Source organism: Neoarius graeffei, chromosome 5 (assembly GCF_027579695.1).
Source record: "Neoarius graeffei isolate fNeoGra1 chromosome 5, fNeoGra1.pri, whole genome shotgun sequence".
NCBI classification, from domain to species: domain Eukaryota; kingdom Metazoa; phylum Chordata; class Actinopteri; order Siluriformes; family Ariidae; genus Neoarius; species Neoarius graeffei.
Window position 1 is genome coordinate 111183751 of NC_083573.1, and position 19121 is coordinate 111202871.

A 19121-nucleotide genomic window follows, 5' to 3' on the forward strand; every position below is an offset into this window, starting at 1 on the left:
TTCAGAGGATCTTCAGAGGATTTCAGAGGATCTTCAGAGGATCTCTCATTCCGTCCTTCCGACTGCACTGCAGCACCTCAGCTCAGATAAACTCAACTCAGCTCAGCTCACCTCAACTAAACTCAACTCAGATAAACTCAGCTCACCCTCAGCTCAGCGGTAAATACAGAGTTTACTTTTACAGCGCGGTATACGCATCAGGATTTCGTGGTCATATTATTACAAAGAAAAATATTTACTGAGTGAATATGATTGCGATTGATATATAAATATTTTGTGTGTGTACTCTCCTCTCGAACACACAGACGTGTTATTTGTAAACGAGGTGACTCTCTAAAAGAGTCGGTTCTTTGAACGAGTCGACTCTCTGAATGTTTTGGTTCTTTCATTGAACTCGGCTCTTTGAAGGAGTCGACTCTTTGATCGAATCGGCTCTTTAAACGAGTCAGCTCTTTAAATTTGTTTAAATGTTAATTTTTATATTAATTCTCAATTATATGTTATTAAATCACTATAATGCAATATTTAGTATTTTTTAACAAATTGTTATAATAAATATGATGTATAATGTTTTGTTTTTATAATAAATTGTTACAATTATTGTGAAAGACTCCATTATTGTGCCGGCGCCCAAGATTAAAACACCAAAATCCCAAAATGACTTTTGGCCTGTTGCGCTCACTTCTCTTGTTATGAAGATTCTTGAGCGGATTGTAAAGGCGGAGATGTTGGGCACAACTCCGAGCAGGTTTGACCCTCTGCGGTTGGCCTACAGAGCGGGGAGGGGTGTTGGTGATGCTGTTAACACCCTACTCAACCTGGTACTGGGCCATCTTGAGGGGGTACATACTTTTGCTCGTTTGCTTTTTATTGACTTTTCTTCTGCTTTTAACTGTATACAACCACACGTTTTAGCTGATCGTCTTAACAACACACACAATCTTGACCAGGGTATAGTAAGCTGGTTAGTTGACTTTTTAACTGACCGACCACAGAGGGTGAAGGTTAATGGCGTTTTATCCAACGTACTTTTATCCTCCACCGGCTCCCCTCAGGGCTGTGTCCTTTCACCACTTTTATTTATTTTATATACAAATGAGTGCAAAAGTCAGCGTTCTGATAGACACATCATTAAATTTGCTGATGACTCTGTGATCGTGTTGCTTCTCAGCAATCAAGACACCAATCACAGTCCAGTGGTGAGTGATTTTATTGATTGGTGTGAGTGCTCATCTCTGAGCATTAATGTCTCAAAAACTAAGGAGATGATTATTGATTTTAGGAAGAAGCCTCCACCAAATTCCAGTTTTTATTCATGGCCAGGCGGTCGAAATTGTACAGCAATACAAATACTTGGGTACTATCATCGACAGTAACCTGACGTTTGAGGCAAACACTGATGCAGTTTGTGCAAAGGCCCACCAGCACATGTACTTTTCTCCAAAGTTGAGAAGTTTTAGTGTGGATACCTCTTTTATGAAGATGTTTTATTGAGTCTGTTTTAACCTTTTATTTGCTGGTTTGGGTCCCTCACATTGAAAGACAGGAACAGGTTGAACAGCATTGTTAAAATGTGTGGTAAGATTGCTGGGATCAACTTTGAGGAGCTCTCTGTTTTGTACGGAGTTAGAGCCACCAGGAAAGCAGAAGCTATCCTGGCTGACCCCAGTCACCCGCTGTTCTCTGAATATAGGCTGCTGCCTTCTGGTGGTCGGTACTTGGTACCAAAATGTAGGACGAACAGATTTAAAAGTTTGTCACTGTAACTATGGCCTCATAAAAAACAGTCTGTCATGATGGGTCTCCCTGTAATATCTGTGCACCTTGTTTTCATTGTGATTGTATGCTGTATGTTTTGTTGCATTGTGTTTTATTCCCTGCTGGCTGTTCAACAAATTGCCCCTCACGGGGATAATAAAGTTTACTATACTGTTATTATTATTATTATTATTATTATTATTATTATTATTATTATTATTAACACACAATGTTAAATATTTAATATAAAAATTTATAAAATCCAAAATCTAATTAGTTTAACCAACAAGAAACAAATTAAAAAAGAAGGAAAAAAGATCATTCCTTTGTGTGTTTATGTGCAGTATGTTCCCTCCTCCATCATCTCTTTGCTGGAGTTTAATCCAGAAGGTGCTGTTGAAGTGAATTTCCACAGGAAAGAAGAAACCCTTCAGTCTGATCCTGAGTTAAATTATTGATTGTAGTATTCTTAATGAATGGACTCTTAAAATACATATTTTATGCAAAGCCATTTGGACTGCTGGAAGTGCAATATAAATACTGAAGACTAATACTGTTTTTAACAGAATAATAAAAAAAAAACAATTCTTCTTAACTTACCTTCAGTATCTTCAAATGTATGATTCCTACACTATGCTTAAATATTTTACAAGGACATGTAATTTAAAGTGTAGATAGATAGATAGATAGATAGATAGATAGATAGATAGATAGATATTTGTGCATTACCTGTAATTTACAGTTCTACAGATCTACATTAAAGTATTGTCAGTGTTTCATAAGTTTAATATAAATGTATGAATCTCTCACTACACTATATTTTTGTAAAGTCCACAAAACTAATTTATTGTAAGAATATATTCTGACCTTAGACTGTGTATAATGCAGGAGGGAAATAAATGAGTTAATACTTAAAATAAGTTATTATATCGTGTTATTGCGACTCTAAACGCATCAACTGTTCAATAATCCGGATCCTGCGTATTTGTGACGCAGTTAGAGCCGGTGTCAAAGCACTGAGGCTGCGCACGAGCAGCGCATACTTTACATACACCAATACAGCGGGCCAACAGTTATGACGTCATCAGCACTGCGACAGCGGAATAACATTGGCACGAGCGGTGAGAGCTCTTCTTACTGCAGGAATAAACAAACAAACAAACATTATTAAAAATAAATACAATTTATGCATGTTACAGTTCTTTGGTTTTACTTATTTAATAAATCACTAGGTTGTATATCAGATGTCAATTTATTTATTTATAATCATATTTAGAACGTGGTTTATGTTGCATTTAAATAAATGAAAAATAAAACATCTGCCTGGTGTTTAAAATACTACAAAATATAATAATTTTAAATATCAAGAAAATTGGATTGCTAATTTTCTTCGCTCATAATAAATGATAATTTAATGTAAATGTCAGCATTGCAGGAGGGATTGAACAAAATCACTGGCATATAAACAGCACAGATTTTTCACTAACAAGTGAGTACAGTCAGCTGTGTGAAAGGGCTTTTTAAATAATTTTTTTCCCAGTTTCATCTAGTATATCATGATGCCATTTTTTGTTCATGTTTGTAGATCACAGTGGGTCATACAGTGTCAGAAATCCCCTCTGTTTCAGACACTGAACACATCCACGAAGCGAGCTGAGGACCAGAACACACTGTGGGACGAACAGTTCGTGCACCAGGCTTCACCAGAGACCGTATCATGTCATTACTTGTAACCTACATTAGCTCATAAAAGTACAATACTTAGGAAAAAACATGTTCGACTGAGATCATTGGGCTTGAGAGGACTTCATTGTCTCCTCATTCAGAAACAGGAACGAAGAGGGACACAGAGAACAGTCCATTCGTAACTCAGCTGCTCTGTGTGTGTGTGTGTGTGTGTGTGTGTGTGTTTCTCTCCCTCGTGTGTAGTAGCTGAAGGTGATGGCGTTGAGGCGTGCAGAGGTTCTGGCTCTGTATTGGCGAGTTCTTCGGATCGCTCGCAGCTGGCAGGCTCAGTCAGGACTCACACGTGATACAGAAGCTGAGAGTAAATATATCACACAGGAGGCACGTTCTCTGTTCAGACAGAACCAACACGTACGTCTCTCTCTCTCTCACACACACACACAGGGTCAGAGATGAAGTTGACTCACTAAATGAGTTGGCTCTTTGTTTAAGTTGTAATTAGATCGAGTCAGCTCTTTGAGTCAGCTGTTTCATCGAGTCTGTGCTTTGATTGCTGTTGACTTGTAGATTTGGGCAAGGCCGTTACTCTTACAGTGTCATTTAATCAATATGTTACCATGGAAACCTCATTTTGACATCAGTTCAGTCAAGTAGTCATCTTCAGGAAGCACTTTACCCTGCTCAGGGTCAACGTAACCTTTGATATTTCTTTTATTCCGTAAATCAGCTCTTCTGACCAGTTTCAGACCTTCCCTATCGTTTATAAAAATCAGAAATGATCCATTTGGGAGCCGGAAGAGTCGACTCTTACTGGTGAGATGAGTCAAATGATGGGACTCGGTGAAAAAAGCCAGAATTTATTTGAATGGTCAGAATTCCTACATGAAGTCATTGAAATTTCAGTATCTGTGGTGAACATCAGGTCAGTGTCTCAGCGTGTCGGACTGCTAAAGTATGCTGCTATTAAAGTATCCAGTCCAGAGTTGATTGTGTATTATGTATATGTTTGTAGTGTAAACACTGATTCGTTGAGAGAGTAGAGCAGAACAGAACAAAGGCCAATAAAAACCACTCCTCATTCCTGTGCACACTGGAGCAGCAGTCTGTTTAAATTAAAACCACACTGCCCTCTGGTGGATCCTCAGGGAACAGGCTCAGGCTGTGGGGAGCGAAAAGTGCTCCCTGTTTCATTTTGAATTATTCATGAACACAGTACTGCACTAATCCATCCATTCTGGCATATCACTACAGTGACGTGGTGCTCTGACGGCTTCAGCCATCAAAGTCTCTGGGAACATTACAGTCGTGGTTTCCTGTTGCCTTCTACTGGATTATTATAGAGGTTTTCTCCTCTCAACCATTCACACTCACATTCACACCTACGGTCAATTTAGAGTCACCAGTTAACCTAACCTGCATGTCTTTGGACTGTGGGGGAAACCGGAGCACCCGGAGGAAACCCACGCGGACACGGGGAGAACATGCAAACTCCGCACAGAAAGCCCCGTCGGTCACTGGACTCAAACCCAGAACCTTCTTGCTGTGAGGCGACAGTGATAACTACTACACCACCGTGCCACCGCTGCACTAATAGGGCACAAATAAATAAACCAAATATACTAAACAAAAGTACAAAAAGTGTCAACAGTTAAAAAGTACACAAATACAGAATGAAATGAAATATACACAAATCAGAGAAGAAATAATAATAATTTTCTTTACTATAAATATGCAGGTGATTATAGGAAATCGAGCGCACTGATTGGTCAAAAGATTTGGACTATTTCTCGATAATCACCTCGAGCGACTCGGCAAAGTGGCGTTCAATCACTTCGTCACTGTAAGTGAGGAAGAATTACAGATGATGAAAGAGAATGCTGTTCCTAAAAGCACTAAAGATGCGCCGAAGTTTGATCTAAAACTATTCAAAGGTGGAGTTGGGATTTATTTTATCGATTTTCAAACAAAGTATTTTATGTGACTCGGAGTAGATCAGTGACACAAGTCTGCGCCGTAAAGTTATTACATTTACATGTATCTTTTGAAGTTTGAAAAAAATTTTAATATGATTTTTAAAAAAATAATCACCTGTATATTTATACTAAAACAATTATCCGCCTCAGGTTCAGTGAATATTGGTGAATAATAACCTCGACTTCATTTCAGTTATTATTTAAATAATATTAGCTGGTGTTGAGTGGTCTATCAGGTATATTCCATTCAGCGAGCATGGTACTGAACGAGTCAGAGACGAGTAGCTGAAGGGAATATATCTGATAGACCACGAAAAAAACAGACAATATTATTGTTATTATACATATGCACTCTCTTCGTATCAACATTATCGAAGGCCAATGCAAGCTTACCTGCGACTCTGTGCTGTTAACGCAGCAGTCCAGTCACCTTCCAGCCGGTGTAGCGTTCATCAGTAGTTAGCGAATGCTAATAAAGCAGTCAAGCCAGTGCTATGGAGAGCTACAGGCTAACGACTGAGAAACTAAGCTTTCTGTCTCCAGACTCTTCTTCCACGCTGCACGCTCGCTACAGGACTTAAGTATTATTTTCCCTGTTTAATTTACTGAGGTACTTTTAAAATCACCATCGACAGCTCCACACAACAGAGCAACCTGGCAGCCAAAGTTCTCTCAAAATCTTCTGTATTCAATGAAGCAAACCTGGCGAGCATGTTTGTTTACAGATTGTCCCAGTTGCTTGCTAGTGCGGAAGTTTTACGTCTCTGATGTGTGATGTCATGTCGTCTTGACAACCATGCAGTATCATAAGGCCAAACAAAATAATATATGTGTTTCTGGTTACCCGACCGACCCTGTAAAAACACTGCAACCCTTCAACTGTTTATGACCACGATAAACAAACTATTTCTCGCGCCCGACCCTACCTGCTTGGCAGCCACCTGGCGAGTCAAACGAGAACCGCTAGGGCATGTCATATAAACCACTCGGTATTTGCCGAAAGACACGAGGCCCGTCAGGAGTAAATTCACAACCAACACGCCCAGTTGCGTCCCGAGGCGCAGGGCTAGCTGGCCCTGGCGGCGCTGGTTCGTTGGGGACAGGGCAGAGGTCGCTGGCTGGCAAGTTTGGGGAGGCTGGGACCTTCCCTGCCCGAGTTACGAGCGTCCAAAGTCGGGCAGGAGCCGCCGATAGAAAAACGAAACTAAAGCCGAGCACCGTGGCTCTTCGTCCCGAGGCGCGGGGCAAGCCTGCCCTGGCAGCGCTGGTTTGCTGGGGACAGGGCAGAGGTCTCATGCGGGGAAAATAATTTAGTGTGGATATGGCTAGATAGTGATTGAAAAAATGCATACATCACAAGGAACTGTTTGTTCAGGGTATAAATCAGGTATTCAACACTTCCAATGCTATTCTATACTCAACTTAAGATATCTGAATTGATGATAAATCTGAACTTGGAGGAGTTTGTGTCAGTGAAATGATACGTTCCTTGATTTCCTCCTGATTTAAACCTTAGAGCAAATAGTATGAACCATGGACTAACAGGGCTGAAAAATGAAAGCATTTGCATTTATTTTGCAACACAATTTGCAAACAGAATAGGATACTTAAATATAGGAAATTTAGTTTCTTTATTTGAAAAGAAAATGGCACGGAGCAGCTGTATTCATTAGAACAACACAAGTGAACATTGCATTCATAGACAGAATAAGAAAAAACATGAAGCAAATATAATGTCATTAAGGCCAAGATGTTAGGCATGCACCCAATTTTGATAAACACACAAGACATCAGTTTTAAGTATGAAAGTCCCCACTAGTATATAAAAACATATTTTGGAAATGTTGAGAACTGAAGGGATAGATCTACTGTAGGTACTGGACCACCACCACCACTCTGGCCACCACCAAATAGATCATCCACCAAAATATTCCCATTTTACCTGGAAAATGAAAGTACGCCATCATTATTAGAACAATTTATATACAAGTGCATCCTTATATCATCAACGATATCTGATGACTAGGTTTAGTTTTGAATGAGTATTTTGCAAAAAAAAGTTTTCAAAGGAAACTTCTCACTTTTTCCTACCTACCCTAGAAAATTTGTCGTAAACTTTTGGGATAAACACATTTTTTTTCCCTACCTACCCTATTTTGAAAACACAGGAAACATATATTATTTTGTTTGGCCTAAACCATATTCAACGCTCATTCTCCATTGGGTAGAGTGATGTAATATATGTAAGATAAACAATATGCTAACAATATTGCATGCTATCGAACCAAATGAATGAAACCCGCTAGAAGGGAATAGAACACGTTTTTATTTCATCGGAAAAGTGTCCTGTATGGATAATAATTCCAGATGTTCATTTCATCTTTGGAGAATAACTGTTAATTAAAATACTGAAAAAAATTAAACAAAAGGTATCAACAGAAAGTAAGAACATTTTAAGAGCCAAATTAAAATAGCATAATAGCATGGGCTTCCTCTACAAGATTATCTATCTCACTCTGTAATGTCCAGGAGGGTAGAATATTAATTGTTGGCATGTTTATAAGCACCTTAAAACATCTATTATTATTATTATTATTATCTAATTCGGCGGCACGGTGGTGTAGTGGTTAGCGCTGTCGCCTCACAGCAAGAAGGTCCGGGTTCGAGCCCCGTGGCCGGCGAGGGCCTTTCTGTGTGGAGTTTGCATGTTCTCCCCGTGTCCGCGTGGGTTTCCTCCGGGTGCTCCGGTTTCCCCCACAGTCCAAAGACATGCAGGTTAGGTTAACTGGTGACTCTAAATTGAGCGTAGGTGTGAATGTGAGTGTGAATGGTTGTCTGTGTCTATGTGTCAGCCCTGTGATGACCTGGCGACTTGTCCAGGGTGAACCCCGCCTTTCACCCGTAGTCAGCTGGGATAGGATCCAGCTTGCCTGCGACCCTGTAGAACAGGATAAAGCAGCTACAGATAATGAGATGAGATGAGATTATCTAATTCAGAATTCCCACCTTACTCCCAAAATGCTGGTCCACTGATGGTTTGTTCCTGTCCATTAGGAAGGTAGTTTAGTTCTGAAGATGGCGTGTTGCTGATAGCAGTGTGGTGATTAATGAAGATCCGTCTGTGCCTCTTGTTAAATTCACATGAACGTCAGGCTGCTGCAGGCGGAGTGCGGAGTGTGTGTTTAGGTCAGAAATCTGGAGCAGATGCTCAGGAACGTGTGATGTATGAATATGATGGAGAGCAGCATTTTTCTCAGATTGAGTCAGATTAAACTGAATTTAACACTCGTATATTTGTGTGTGTGTGTGTGTGTGTGTGTGTTTTTTCAGCTGACAGACCCAGTGTTAATCAGTAACTGTATAGCCGAGTGTGAGGCTCGAATAGAGATCGGTGAGTGACACACTGCTGTCTTTATTAATACTACTGAACTATCATTTAAAATTTAAATTTAACGAGTTTAAATGACGACTTAATTAACGTGTTTTTCAATGACGTTTTTGGTTTTAGTAACCTTATATCATGACTCGTATTGACAACTACAAATTGTAATTGCAATTAAATATTATAGTTATCGGCCTATTTGGTTTTTAGCCGTGCTGAATGTAATTCGTTTGGTCCACGGCAGGCGTCGCTTATCCGCGCGATCTTCACGAGACTTGTGCAAGACTTCGAAACGTGAAGCGTTAGCCAGGTGTCAGTGCCGCCATTTTGAAAACTGTTTTCCAAATGAAATATTGCACAAAAACGAGTTTAAATGACGATTACTGCCTACTTTTTCAAAATTTCCTGATGGCTATCAAAACAAACTAAACTTCCGGCTTGATTACATCAGCGTTCGAAAGTGCGTCTTTTTTTGCGGTTGTACTGAAAGAAATCAAATTAAAAACCTCAAATTTGGTTTAATAAAAGGCAGCAGCAAAGAAGAAAGTATTCAGCCTTGATTTAAGATAACTGAAAGCCGCAGGTACTCTGTATTGATTAATGTGGGAAATGCGCTCAGTATAATATGGATTTATCACAAAAACACACGCATGTATTTGTTATTTTGAAACCCACCAGCCGACTGATCTGGCACGTTTTAACTGTGCGATAGTAATGACGTAAATACCAGCATGACGGACTAGTGTCCGAAAGCTTTTTTACATTTTACCAATGAGCTCAGTGTATAGTAATTCCCTATATAGGGAGTAGTGAATGAGTGAGCGATTTTGGACACGGGGAACGTTGGCAGATGTTGGTCACTTTGATTTCCGCTGTACGTTTTACTTCCGTCGTCCTACGATGTCTCGCACAGGTCTCAATGCATCTCGTTTACAGCCATTGCTTTGACATATGGACTGATATATTACCGAGCATATTTCAAACACTCATAACTTGCTATAGCAGCAACAAAATAGCGATCAAACATGCATTCCGATATTTAATAAAATGAGATCAATAGAATTTTGCCTTCAGTTTTCCTTTAAGACTGAAATCAATTTATTTTATTCTGCCTGCTTATCGATTTAATCACTTTTCCGTGTATTTTCTTTTCACTTGTGAGTTCTATATACTGTCGAGTTCTGGACTCTGATTGGTCAGAAGTGAAGGTGTTTATTAATTTCCTATAACAGCAGCTCTGACTGTAGTGCAGCAGCACATCACAGGCTTAGATTAGATTAGATTAGATTAGATTAGATTAGATTAGATTAGATTAGATACAACTTTATTGATCCCTTTGGGAGGGTTCCCTCAGGGAAATTAAGATTCCAGCAGCATCATTACAGATAAACAGAGAAAATAAATAAAGAAAACTTCTAGATAAATTAAAATAAATTATTTACATATACAAATATAAAAAGAATAAGATGGGAGGAAGGGGGGGGCGGCAGGAGAGATATTGCACGTTATATTGCACATTGTCCGGTATTGCTTATTGTCAGGCTAGGCTACTGCTCCTTCCCATCCTCTGTCCTCCTGTTACCCCTCCTCCCCCCCAGAGAGGAGTTGTACAGTCTGATGGCGTGAGGGACAAAGGAGTTTTTGAGTCTGTTCATCCTGCACTTGGGAAGGAGCATTCTGTCACTGAACAGGCTCCTCTGGTTGCTGATGACGGTGTGCAGAGGGTGACTGGCATCGTCCATGATGTTCAGTAGTTTGTCCATAGACCTCTTCTCTGCCACCATCACCAGAGAGTCCAGCTTCATGCCGACCACAGAGCTGGCCCACCTGATCAGTTTGTCCAGCCTGGATGTGTCCTTCTTGGATGTGCTGCCCCCCCCCCCCCCCCCCCCCCAGCACACCACGGTGTAAAACAGGACACTGGCGACCACAGACTGATAGAACATCCACAGGAGTTTCCTGCAGATGTTAAAGGACCGCAGCCTCCTAAGGAAGTATAGCCTAGCTCTGTCCCTTCCTGTATAAGTGTTTGGTGTTGCAAGTCCAGTTCAGCTTGCTGTCCAGCCACAGCCCGAGGTATTTGTAGGAATCCACAGCCTCCACCTCGACTCCCTCGATCAGAACTGGTTGTGACCTTGGTCTGGACCTCCCAAAGTCAATGACCAGCTCCTTGGTCTTCGAGGTGTTGAGCTGCAGATGGTTCCTGTTGCACCACACAGCAAAGTCCCTCACCAGGCTCCTATACTCCTCCTCTCTGTCGTCACTGATACACCCAACGATGGCTGTGTCATCGGCAAACTTCTGAATGCGACACAGCTTCGAGTTGTAGCAGAAGTCTGCGGTGTACAGGGTGAAGAGAAGAGGGGCCAGCACCGTGCCCTGGGGTGCTCTGGTGCTGCTAATCACAGTGTCAGACGTGATGTTCTTCAGCCTGATGTACTGCGGCCTGTCAATGAGGTAGCTGGAGATCCAGGTGACCAGGCAGGGTTCCACTCGCATCCTGTTCAGTTTGTCCTGAAGCAATAGGGGCTGGATGGTGTTGAAGGCACTTGAGAAGTCCAAGAAAGGATCCTCACTGTGCCATTTCCCTTATCCAGATGCGAGTGGGCTCGGTGTAGCAGGTAGAGGATGGCGTCTTCCACACCGACACATGCCCGGTACACAAACTGCAGACAGTCCTGGGCATGTTGTACCTGGAGTCTGAGGAAGAGCCGCTCCAACGTCCTCATCAGATGTGAAGTGAGTGCCACCGGTCGGAAGTTGTTCAGCTCGCTGGGCCGATTCTTTTTGGGAACTGGAACGATACATGATGTCTTCCAGAGGGTGGGCATTCTCCCCAGTTGCGGGCTAAGGTTGAAGATGCGTTGGAGTGGTTCACCCAGTTAAGCAGCACAGGTCTTCAGTAGTCGGGGGCACACCTTGTCTGGGCCTGCTGCTTTCCTGGGGTGAAGCTTCCTCAGTTGATCTCTGACCTGGTCTGCAGTAATGCATGGAGGAGTCTGTGAGGAGGAGGGGGAGGAGGGGGCTGCTGTGATGACTGGGGGGAGGTGTGTTGAGGGAAGAAGGAGAGATGGCTGCAGTGAGGGAGAGGGTGGGGGGGACGTGGGCTGGTTGAACCGATTGAAAAAGTCATTCAACTCATTCGCCCTCTCCACTGTCCCCTCAACAACTCTGGTCTTTGTATTGTGGCCTGTGATGGTTTTCACACATTCCCAGACCTCCCTCATGCTGTTCTCCTTCAGCTTCTGCTCCACCTTTCTCCTGTAGCTGTCCTTAGCTTCCCTCATGCAGCGTTTTACCTCCTGCTGTGCTGTTTTCATCGCCTCCCTATCCCTGCTCCTGAAGGTGGCCTTCTTCCTGTTGAGGACAGCTTTGACTTCTTGTGTTACCCATGGTTTGTTATTAGGGTAACACCATACAGTCTTAGCGGGGGAGACCATGTCTGCACAGAAGTTAAGGTAATCCGTCAGACAGTGTGTCAGCCCCTCTATGTCCTCACAGTGTGGGCTAAGCAGCACATCCCAGTCCGTGATGTCATAACAGTCCCTGAGGGCATCTTCCATTTCAGGGGACCACCTCCTGATGGAGCTAGTTGTTGCAGGCTGCCTTTGAACCAGGGGGGTGTACTTCGGCTGTAGAAGAACCAGGTTGTGGTCAGACTTCCCAAGTGGGGGGAGGGGTGTGACTCTGTATGCATCCCTCACATTAGCATACAGCAAGTCAATTGCCATGTTGTTCCTTGTTGGACAATCCACAGCCTGGTAAAAAGCAGCCAAAGTAGAGTCCAAAGTAGCGTGATTAAAGTCCCCAGAAATGATGATAAATGCCTCAGGGTGCTGTGTCTGCAGCCTTGCTGTGACAGAGTGAATCCTCTCACATGCAGCGGCTGTGTCAGCCCTTGGAGGGATGTAAACACAGATGGTGATCACGTGATTGGACTCCCTTGGCAGATAATATGGCTGCAGGCTAACGGCTAGCAGCTCCAAGTCTGGGCAACATAAAACTGTCTTTACGGAGATATGTCCCGGGTTACACCAGCTGTTGTTAACATAAATGATGAGTCCCCCACCTTTGCTTTTCCCGCATGTGTTAGTGTTTCTGTTGGCTCTCACAGTAGTGAATCCCCGCAGGTCCACGTTAGCATCCGGTACAAGGTGTGTTAGCCATGTCTCCGTAAAGATAAATAAGCTGCTCTCCCAGTAAATCCGCTGGTTGTTCAGAGTGGAAAGCTCGTCGACTTTATTCGGCAGCGAGTTCACATTCCCCATGATAACGGGGGGAATGGATGGTTTGTAGTGCCGCCGGTTGTCCGCTAGCCTAGCCTTTAGCTTAGCTCCAGCTTTGCAGCCCCTGGGTTTCCTCCTCAGCTCCGCCGGGATGGGGTGTCGTATCTCAGCTCGTCCCATTGTTATATATTAATACACTTGTTCTAATGTTATTGTTTCTATAGCAACAGCTCATTCACAGGGATATTTACAGCGGATGGTCTACTAGTAATAAATGGATTAAAAAGGTTATTAAATAATCGATATGGTGAAGTTTTCTGTGAGGAGAAACATGTTTCTGGAACATTTCTGGAAGGAGTCTCCAGTGTCAGTGCTGTGTAACAGTTAGAGGTGAAGCTGTAACTCTAAGTTTTCTGAACTCTTCAGGACAGAGGAGTTTACACTTCTTTGTGGTTTCTCACTAACATGAGCAGCTGAGTTTTTGTTGTTTTTCTGTTTTGTCTTATTAACTTATTTCATGAATGTTATATGTAACTATAAATGGATAAGTATGATGTTTCATTCTTTAAAATTATAAATAATAATTGCAAATTATTATCATTAGCAATTTGCTGTGGTGTAAAAGGAATAAATAACTCGAGGACCTGCTGTTATAGGAAAATCCACTTGAGGAGGGTAACATTAACGCCGTCACTGCTGGATTTCATTACAACAGTGAAACACACAGTGTTTATTCATTACATAAAACCAAAAGCTCCAGTCAAATCCATTCCAGTTTGTTAACAGAATTAATCACGTAATTTGAGCAATTAGTCAGACTCGCATTTCAATGTTATGAAGCTGTATACAAGTAATGTGCTTTAGTTTTATATAAATACAGTGTTCTGAAAAGGTATGAATGCTGAAATGCTTTTAAACACTGAATTACTAGCGTATCTCAAACAATTTTGAATATCATGAAAAAGTTCATTTTTTTCACAACTTAATTAAAAAAGGTAAACTTTCATATATTCTATATTCATTACACAGAAAGTGAAATATTTCAAGCCTTATTTTGTTGTAATTTTGATGATTATGGCTTTTAGCTCATGAAAATCAGAAATCCAGTATCTCAAATGATCAGCATATTTCCTCAGATCAGTCAAAAAAGGATTTACAATACAGAAATGTCCAACTTTTGAAAAGTCTGTTCATTTATACACTCAATACTTGGTTGGGACTCCTTTACCATGAGTTACTGCATCAATGCGGTGTGGCATGGAGGCAATCAGCCTGTGGCACTGCTGAGGTGCTACTGAAGCCCAAGTTGCTTTGATAGCAGCCTTTAGCTCGTCTGTATTTTTGGGTCGGTTGTTTCTCATCTTCCTCTTGACAGTAGCCCATAGATTCTCTCTGGGGTTCAGGTCAGGTGAGTCAACTGGCCAGTCAAGCACAGTAATATCAGGGTCAGCAAACCATTTGGTAGTAGTTCTGGCACTGTGGGCAGGTGCTAACTCCTGCTGGAAAAGGAAATCGGTATCTCCATAAAGCTTGTCAGCAGATGAAAGCATGAAGTGTTCTAAAATCTCCTGGTAGACGCTCCGTTGACTTTGGACTTGATAAAACACAGTGGACCAACACCAGCAGATGACATGGCACCCCAAATCATCACAGACTGTGGAAACTTTACACTGGACTTCAAACACCTTGGATTCTGTGCCTCTTCTCTCTTCTTCCAGACTCTAGAACCTTGATTTCCAAATGAAGTGCAAAATTTACGATCATCTGAAAAGAGAACTTCGGACCACTGAGCAACAGTCCAGTTCTTTCTCTCCTTAGCCCAGGTAAGACGCTTCTGATGCTGCCTCTGGTTCAGGAGGGGCTTGATATTAGGAATGTGACAGTTGTAGTCCCTTTCCTGAAGACATCTGTGTGTGGTGGCTCTTGATGCACCAACACCAGCCTCAGTCCACTCCTCGTGAAGCTCTTCCAAGTTCTTGAATCGACTTTTCTTGACAATCCTCTCAATGCTGCACTCATCCCTGTTGCTTGTGCACCTTTTCCAGCCAGCCTTTTCAGCAGTGACCACCTGTGGCTTATTCTCTTTGTGAAAGGTGTCGATGATCATCTTCTGGTCAACTGTCGAGTCAGCAGTCTTCCTCATGATTGTGGTTGTGTGGACTGAACTAGACTGAGAGATACATGGGATTTATACTGTTTTACTCAAACTCAAAATGAAATACTCTAATAATTTGAGATGTTTTGCTTTGTTTTGGCTGTAGTCCATAATTATCAAAATTAAAATAGAAAAATGCTTGCAACGTTTTAGTTGATGTGTAATGAGTCTAGAATATATTACATTATCATTTTCTTAAATAACGATGGAAAATATTAAATTTTATCATGATATTTTAATATTTTGAGACGCACCTGTATATTTATGCGTGAGCAGTTTTTAACCTTTGTGTTTCTGTGTTTTATGAAAGGACTGCATTACAGAAATCCATACCCCAGACCAGTAAGTTAATCTCTAATATTCACTACTATTATTACTACTACTACTACTAATCATAATAATGTCTCTTTCTGTAGTTATATCTTCCTCCGATGGGTTTGGCCACTCAGAAAGGCAGAAAGCTTCGTGCACAGCAGCGACTCAGGAAACAAGCCAAGCCTGTATACTTACAGTCCCATGATGAGACATAACGCGTACACACACACTGTCTGTAAATTGATTCTGTATATACTGCTATGTTCAATAAAATAATGTTTGAGTGTTTTAAATGAAATATGAAACATCTGAATGTATATCTATGTGTCAAAAAGAAAATAAATGGCAGAACTGAAGATTATAGATGAATCTGGGGAAGTACCAGATGTAAACAAGTTACCATTACTGTGGTGGCATCTCCCTGTAATATGTGTAACTTAGTGTTGGAGTCAGGACCATCTAAACCAAGACCAAGTCATGATCGAGACCAGAGTGTATTGAGACAGAGACATAACCAAGACATCAAGGGATTGAGACCAAGTTAAGACCAAGACTAAGGCAGGACGAGACCAGTATGTGTGAAGGGGTGGTGGAGGGGTGACAGCCGTTAACAGGAAGAAGCATTTCAAATTAGCAATGAGTCACGTTATTGGTTGCATTTGAAGCAGGACATTTTCCTTCCAATCACAATAACGATGTTAACAAATAAATCAGACAATGCACATGCAATTTAGTGAAATCCCCACAGTGGTGGTCCTGACTGGTCTTGAAATAAAATCCCGAGTCCTCTATGTCTGAGACCAAGACCTTCAAAAAGTGGTCTTGAGACCAGTCTTGAGTACTACAACACTAGCGTGAGTGTGAATGCAGTCTGTCCTCAGAAGTGTACAATTTTCTACACCTGTCTACGTAATGTTATTTTTGACAGTGATGTCTAGGAAATCAGGAAGAACCTGTGCAGTTTTCAGCTGCTCCAACAGGAGTGGCAAACGTCAACTTTGGGGAAAAAAACTGAATGTGAAATACACACTTCATGAAGAGTGAAGTCCCTGTCTAAGATCATGTGCCGTACATCGATTCCCTTCGCATGCTGAGGACCAAGATGTTCACCAAAAGTGCCTCATGATATGCCAGGAGATTAATGAAATAATCTTGAGCACCTATAAAAACATAAATTGATATTTTTTAACAAATGTACCTGGTCTGTAATAGTTAAATTTCTCCATTCTCTATTTCTGGCTATTGTTGTAACTGATGTTTAACTAATATGTAAAATTTGAATAATGTTTAGATCACCATCCTTATAAGGTACTTTCATCAGTAAATACCTGATGTCATCAATCCAGCTACCCATGATGCTGTCACTGTCCGCAGGCAGCAGAAGACACACCAAGTCACTACGACTTGTCCCACAGTAATGGTGGCGTCACATGATGGCAGAGCACAAATGGGTCGCCGACTTCCTCTATATTACTCTGAAAATCATTCTGAAAAAAGTCAGTGATCTTGTTCATGTGTAGTCTGTTGTAATTAAAAAAAAAAGATAATGTCTCATGTGAACTGGTCTCGTGCTGTGTTCAGAATAGCAGGTTTTTCATCAGGGCAGGAGATTTCCTGCCTTTACTCTGTCTTCTCTGCTTCATGAAGGATGCTATGCACTAAATTGTCCAATAATGCAGCTCAGCCACTGCAGCTCATCAGCTACCACAGACACGCACACTAACTCTTAATTTATGGATTGGTTTTGGAATTACTTTTTACAAGTCATTTAATATGAAAGACTGAGTTGTACAAAATATTCATTAAATTAACCAGCAGCATCTGTTATTTATTTCCGCTGTAATGAAATAATGTGTAACGCTTGTGATGGACTGTATGGCTGTGTTTGAAACAGAAGGGAGCTGCTTTGTTGCCTCACTGCTGTAATAGACAGGTGTCTCATAAGGCAGGACTGAAAGCTGTCACAGTCCGGTCTAGTCCATCCATGCCTTAGATCAGGGGTGTTCAAATTGATCCATAAAGGGCCGTGTGGCTGCAGGTTTTCATTCCAGCCATGCAGCAGCACCCTGATTTGGCTTATTCAATCAACTGACACACCCACCCTTTAATCAAGGGTGGGTGTGGCTGCAAGTATTTGACTGTGTGAAGACAGTTCAGTTGATTGAATGAGCCAAGTCAGGTGTGCTGCTGCATGGCTGGAATGAAAACCTGCAGCCACACGGCCCTTTATGGATCAATTTGAACACCCCTGCCTTAGATTGTGGGATTTCCATGCCGGATCCAGGACAGGAATTCAGTCCTGCCTTGCTGAAGGCCATTTCCTGAAGCAGCACTCCCACACCTGCTACCACTCCTCTCCCATCAGCCAGGGCTTTTTAAGAACTGTTTGGAGCTACTCCATTTGCCAGACTGTCTCTTGTAGACTTTCCTCGCCTCGCTACAGCTCATTGGTATTGTCTTCTTGATTCCCCCTGCCTGAATTTTGCCTTGGTTTTGTCAAGTTTTTCTGTCCAGTTTTTGTCCCTGTTTTTGCCTGCCTGTTCTTTTGAATTGTATCCTTTGCTACCTCTGCCTGGATTTCCCTTGTCCCTGTGTTCATCAGTTTTTGTGGAGATTTTTCTGTCTTGTTTTTGTCCCTGATTGTGTCTACCTGCTCCTCTGTGTTTTTGACCTCCTGGCCTGTTTTTTGACTACCGATTTTTGCCTGAGCCCTACTTTGCCTTTCTGCCATCTACTTCATTAAAGAATTTTTCTCTTTACACTGCCTGTTTTCTGAGTCTGCTCTTGGGTCCTCACTTCACCTCAGCTTGCCATTCCTGACAGCACAGTCTGGCCAACATGGACCCAGCAGATTTCGCCCAGCTATGAGCAGCGGTGCAGAAACAGGGAGCTCTCCTTGGGACCCACCAACAGGACATCCAACAGGTGAATCAAAACCTTGTCGCCATCTCTGACACTCTCAATCTTCTTGCCACTCAGCTACAACAGCTTCAAGTAACGTCAGCTCCTACACAACCCTCTCCACCTACCGCTCCTCCAGCTCCTGCTCCAGCTCTCTTTAGAGAGCCGAGACTTCCTGCCCCACAGCCATATGACGGAGAACCAGGTACCTGTAGATCATTTTTATCTCAATGCTCGCTAACCCTTGAGCACCACTGGCCTTCCCTACAGAGCGTTCCCGAGTGGCCTACACCATCACTCTCCTCACTGGCAAAGCTAGGGATTGGGGAACAGCTATGTGGGATGTCAATGCACCATGCTGCGCCAGCTTCAAGAATTTCACAGAGGAGATGAGGCGAACCTTTGATCACTCTCTGTCTGGCAGAGAGGCAGTAAGAGAAATCATGGGGCTGCGGCAGGGTGCCCGGTCCGCTTTTGACTATGCAATTGAGTTTCGCACTTTGGCGGCATCTTGTGGCTGGAATGAGAGTGCCTTGTTTGATGCATTTTTGAATGGACTGTCAGACTCCTTCAAGGATGAGCTGGTCTTACGAGAACTGCCACCTGATCTCCCCAGTCTCTTGGACCTTGCCAGTCATATTGACTCCCGGATCAGACAGCGGGTGAAGGAGAGAACTCGGACTAGTCTTGCTCCCCCTCAGCCTCCCATTCCTTCCGCTGAGCCA

General features: G+C 42.2%; 2 protein-coding genes across 6 annotated transcripts in view; one reads left to right on the forward strand and one right to left on the reverse strand.

Annotated features, from left to right (window-relative positions):
• dcun1d3 (defective in cullin neddylation 1 domain containing 3) overlaps positions 1–325 on the reverse strand; it is a 31071-nt gene extending 30746 nt beyond the window's left edge. The window contains exon 1 of the mRNA XM_060922760.1: positions 1–325. This exon is cut by the window's left edge and continues 1166 nt beyond it. The gene's annotated coding sequence lies outside the window, so the exon portion shown is untranslated.
• Positions 1–15800, forward strand: part of lyrm1 (LYR motif containing 1) — a 15820-nt gene extending 20 nt beyond the window's left edge. The window contains exons 1-6 of one of the 5 annotated variants that reach the window (XM_060922766.1): positions 2672–2879; positions 3186–3247; positions 3344–3825; positions 8748–8808; positions 15491–15522; positions 15597–15800. In XM_060922766.1, coding sequence (XP_060778749.1) covers positions 3700–3825; positions 8748–8808; positions 15491–15522; positions 15597–15710 — 333 coding nt within the window. In that variant the 5' untranslated portion in view covers positions 2672–2879; positions 3186–3247; positions 3344–3699 and the 3' untranslated portion in view covers positions 15711–15800. Of the gene's footprint in view, positions 160–2671; positions 2880–3185; positions 3248–3343; positions 3856–8747; positions 8809–15490; positions 15523–15596 lie in introns of those variants that run through there. The other 4 variants (XM_060922761.1, XM_060922762.1, XM_060922763.1 and 1 more) reach the window with 4 other exon arrangements.
• The last annotated feature ends 3321 nt before the right edge of the window (positions 15801–19121 follow it).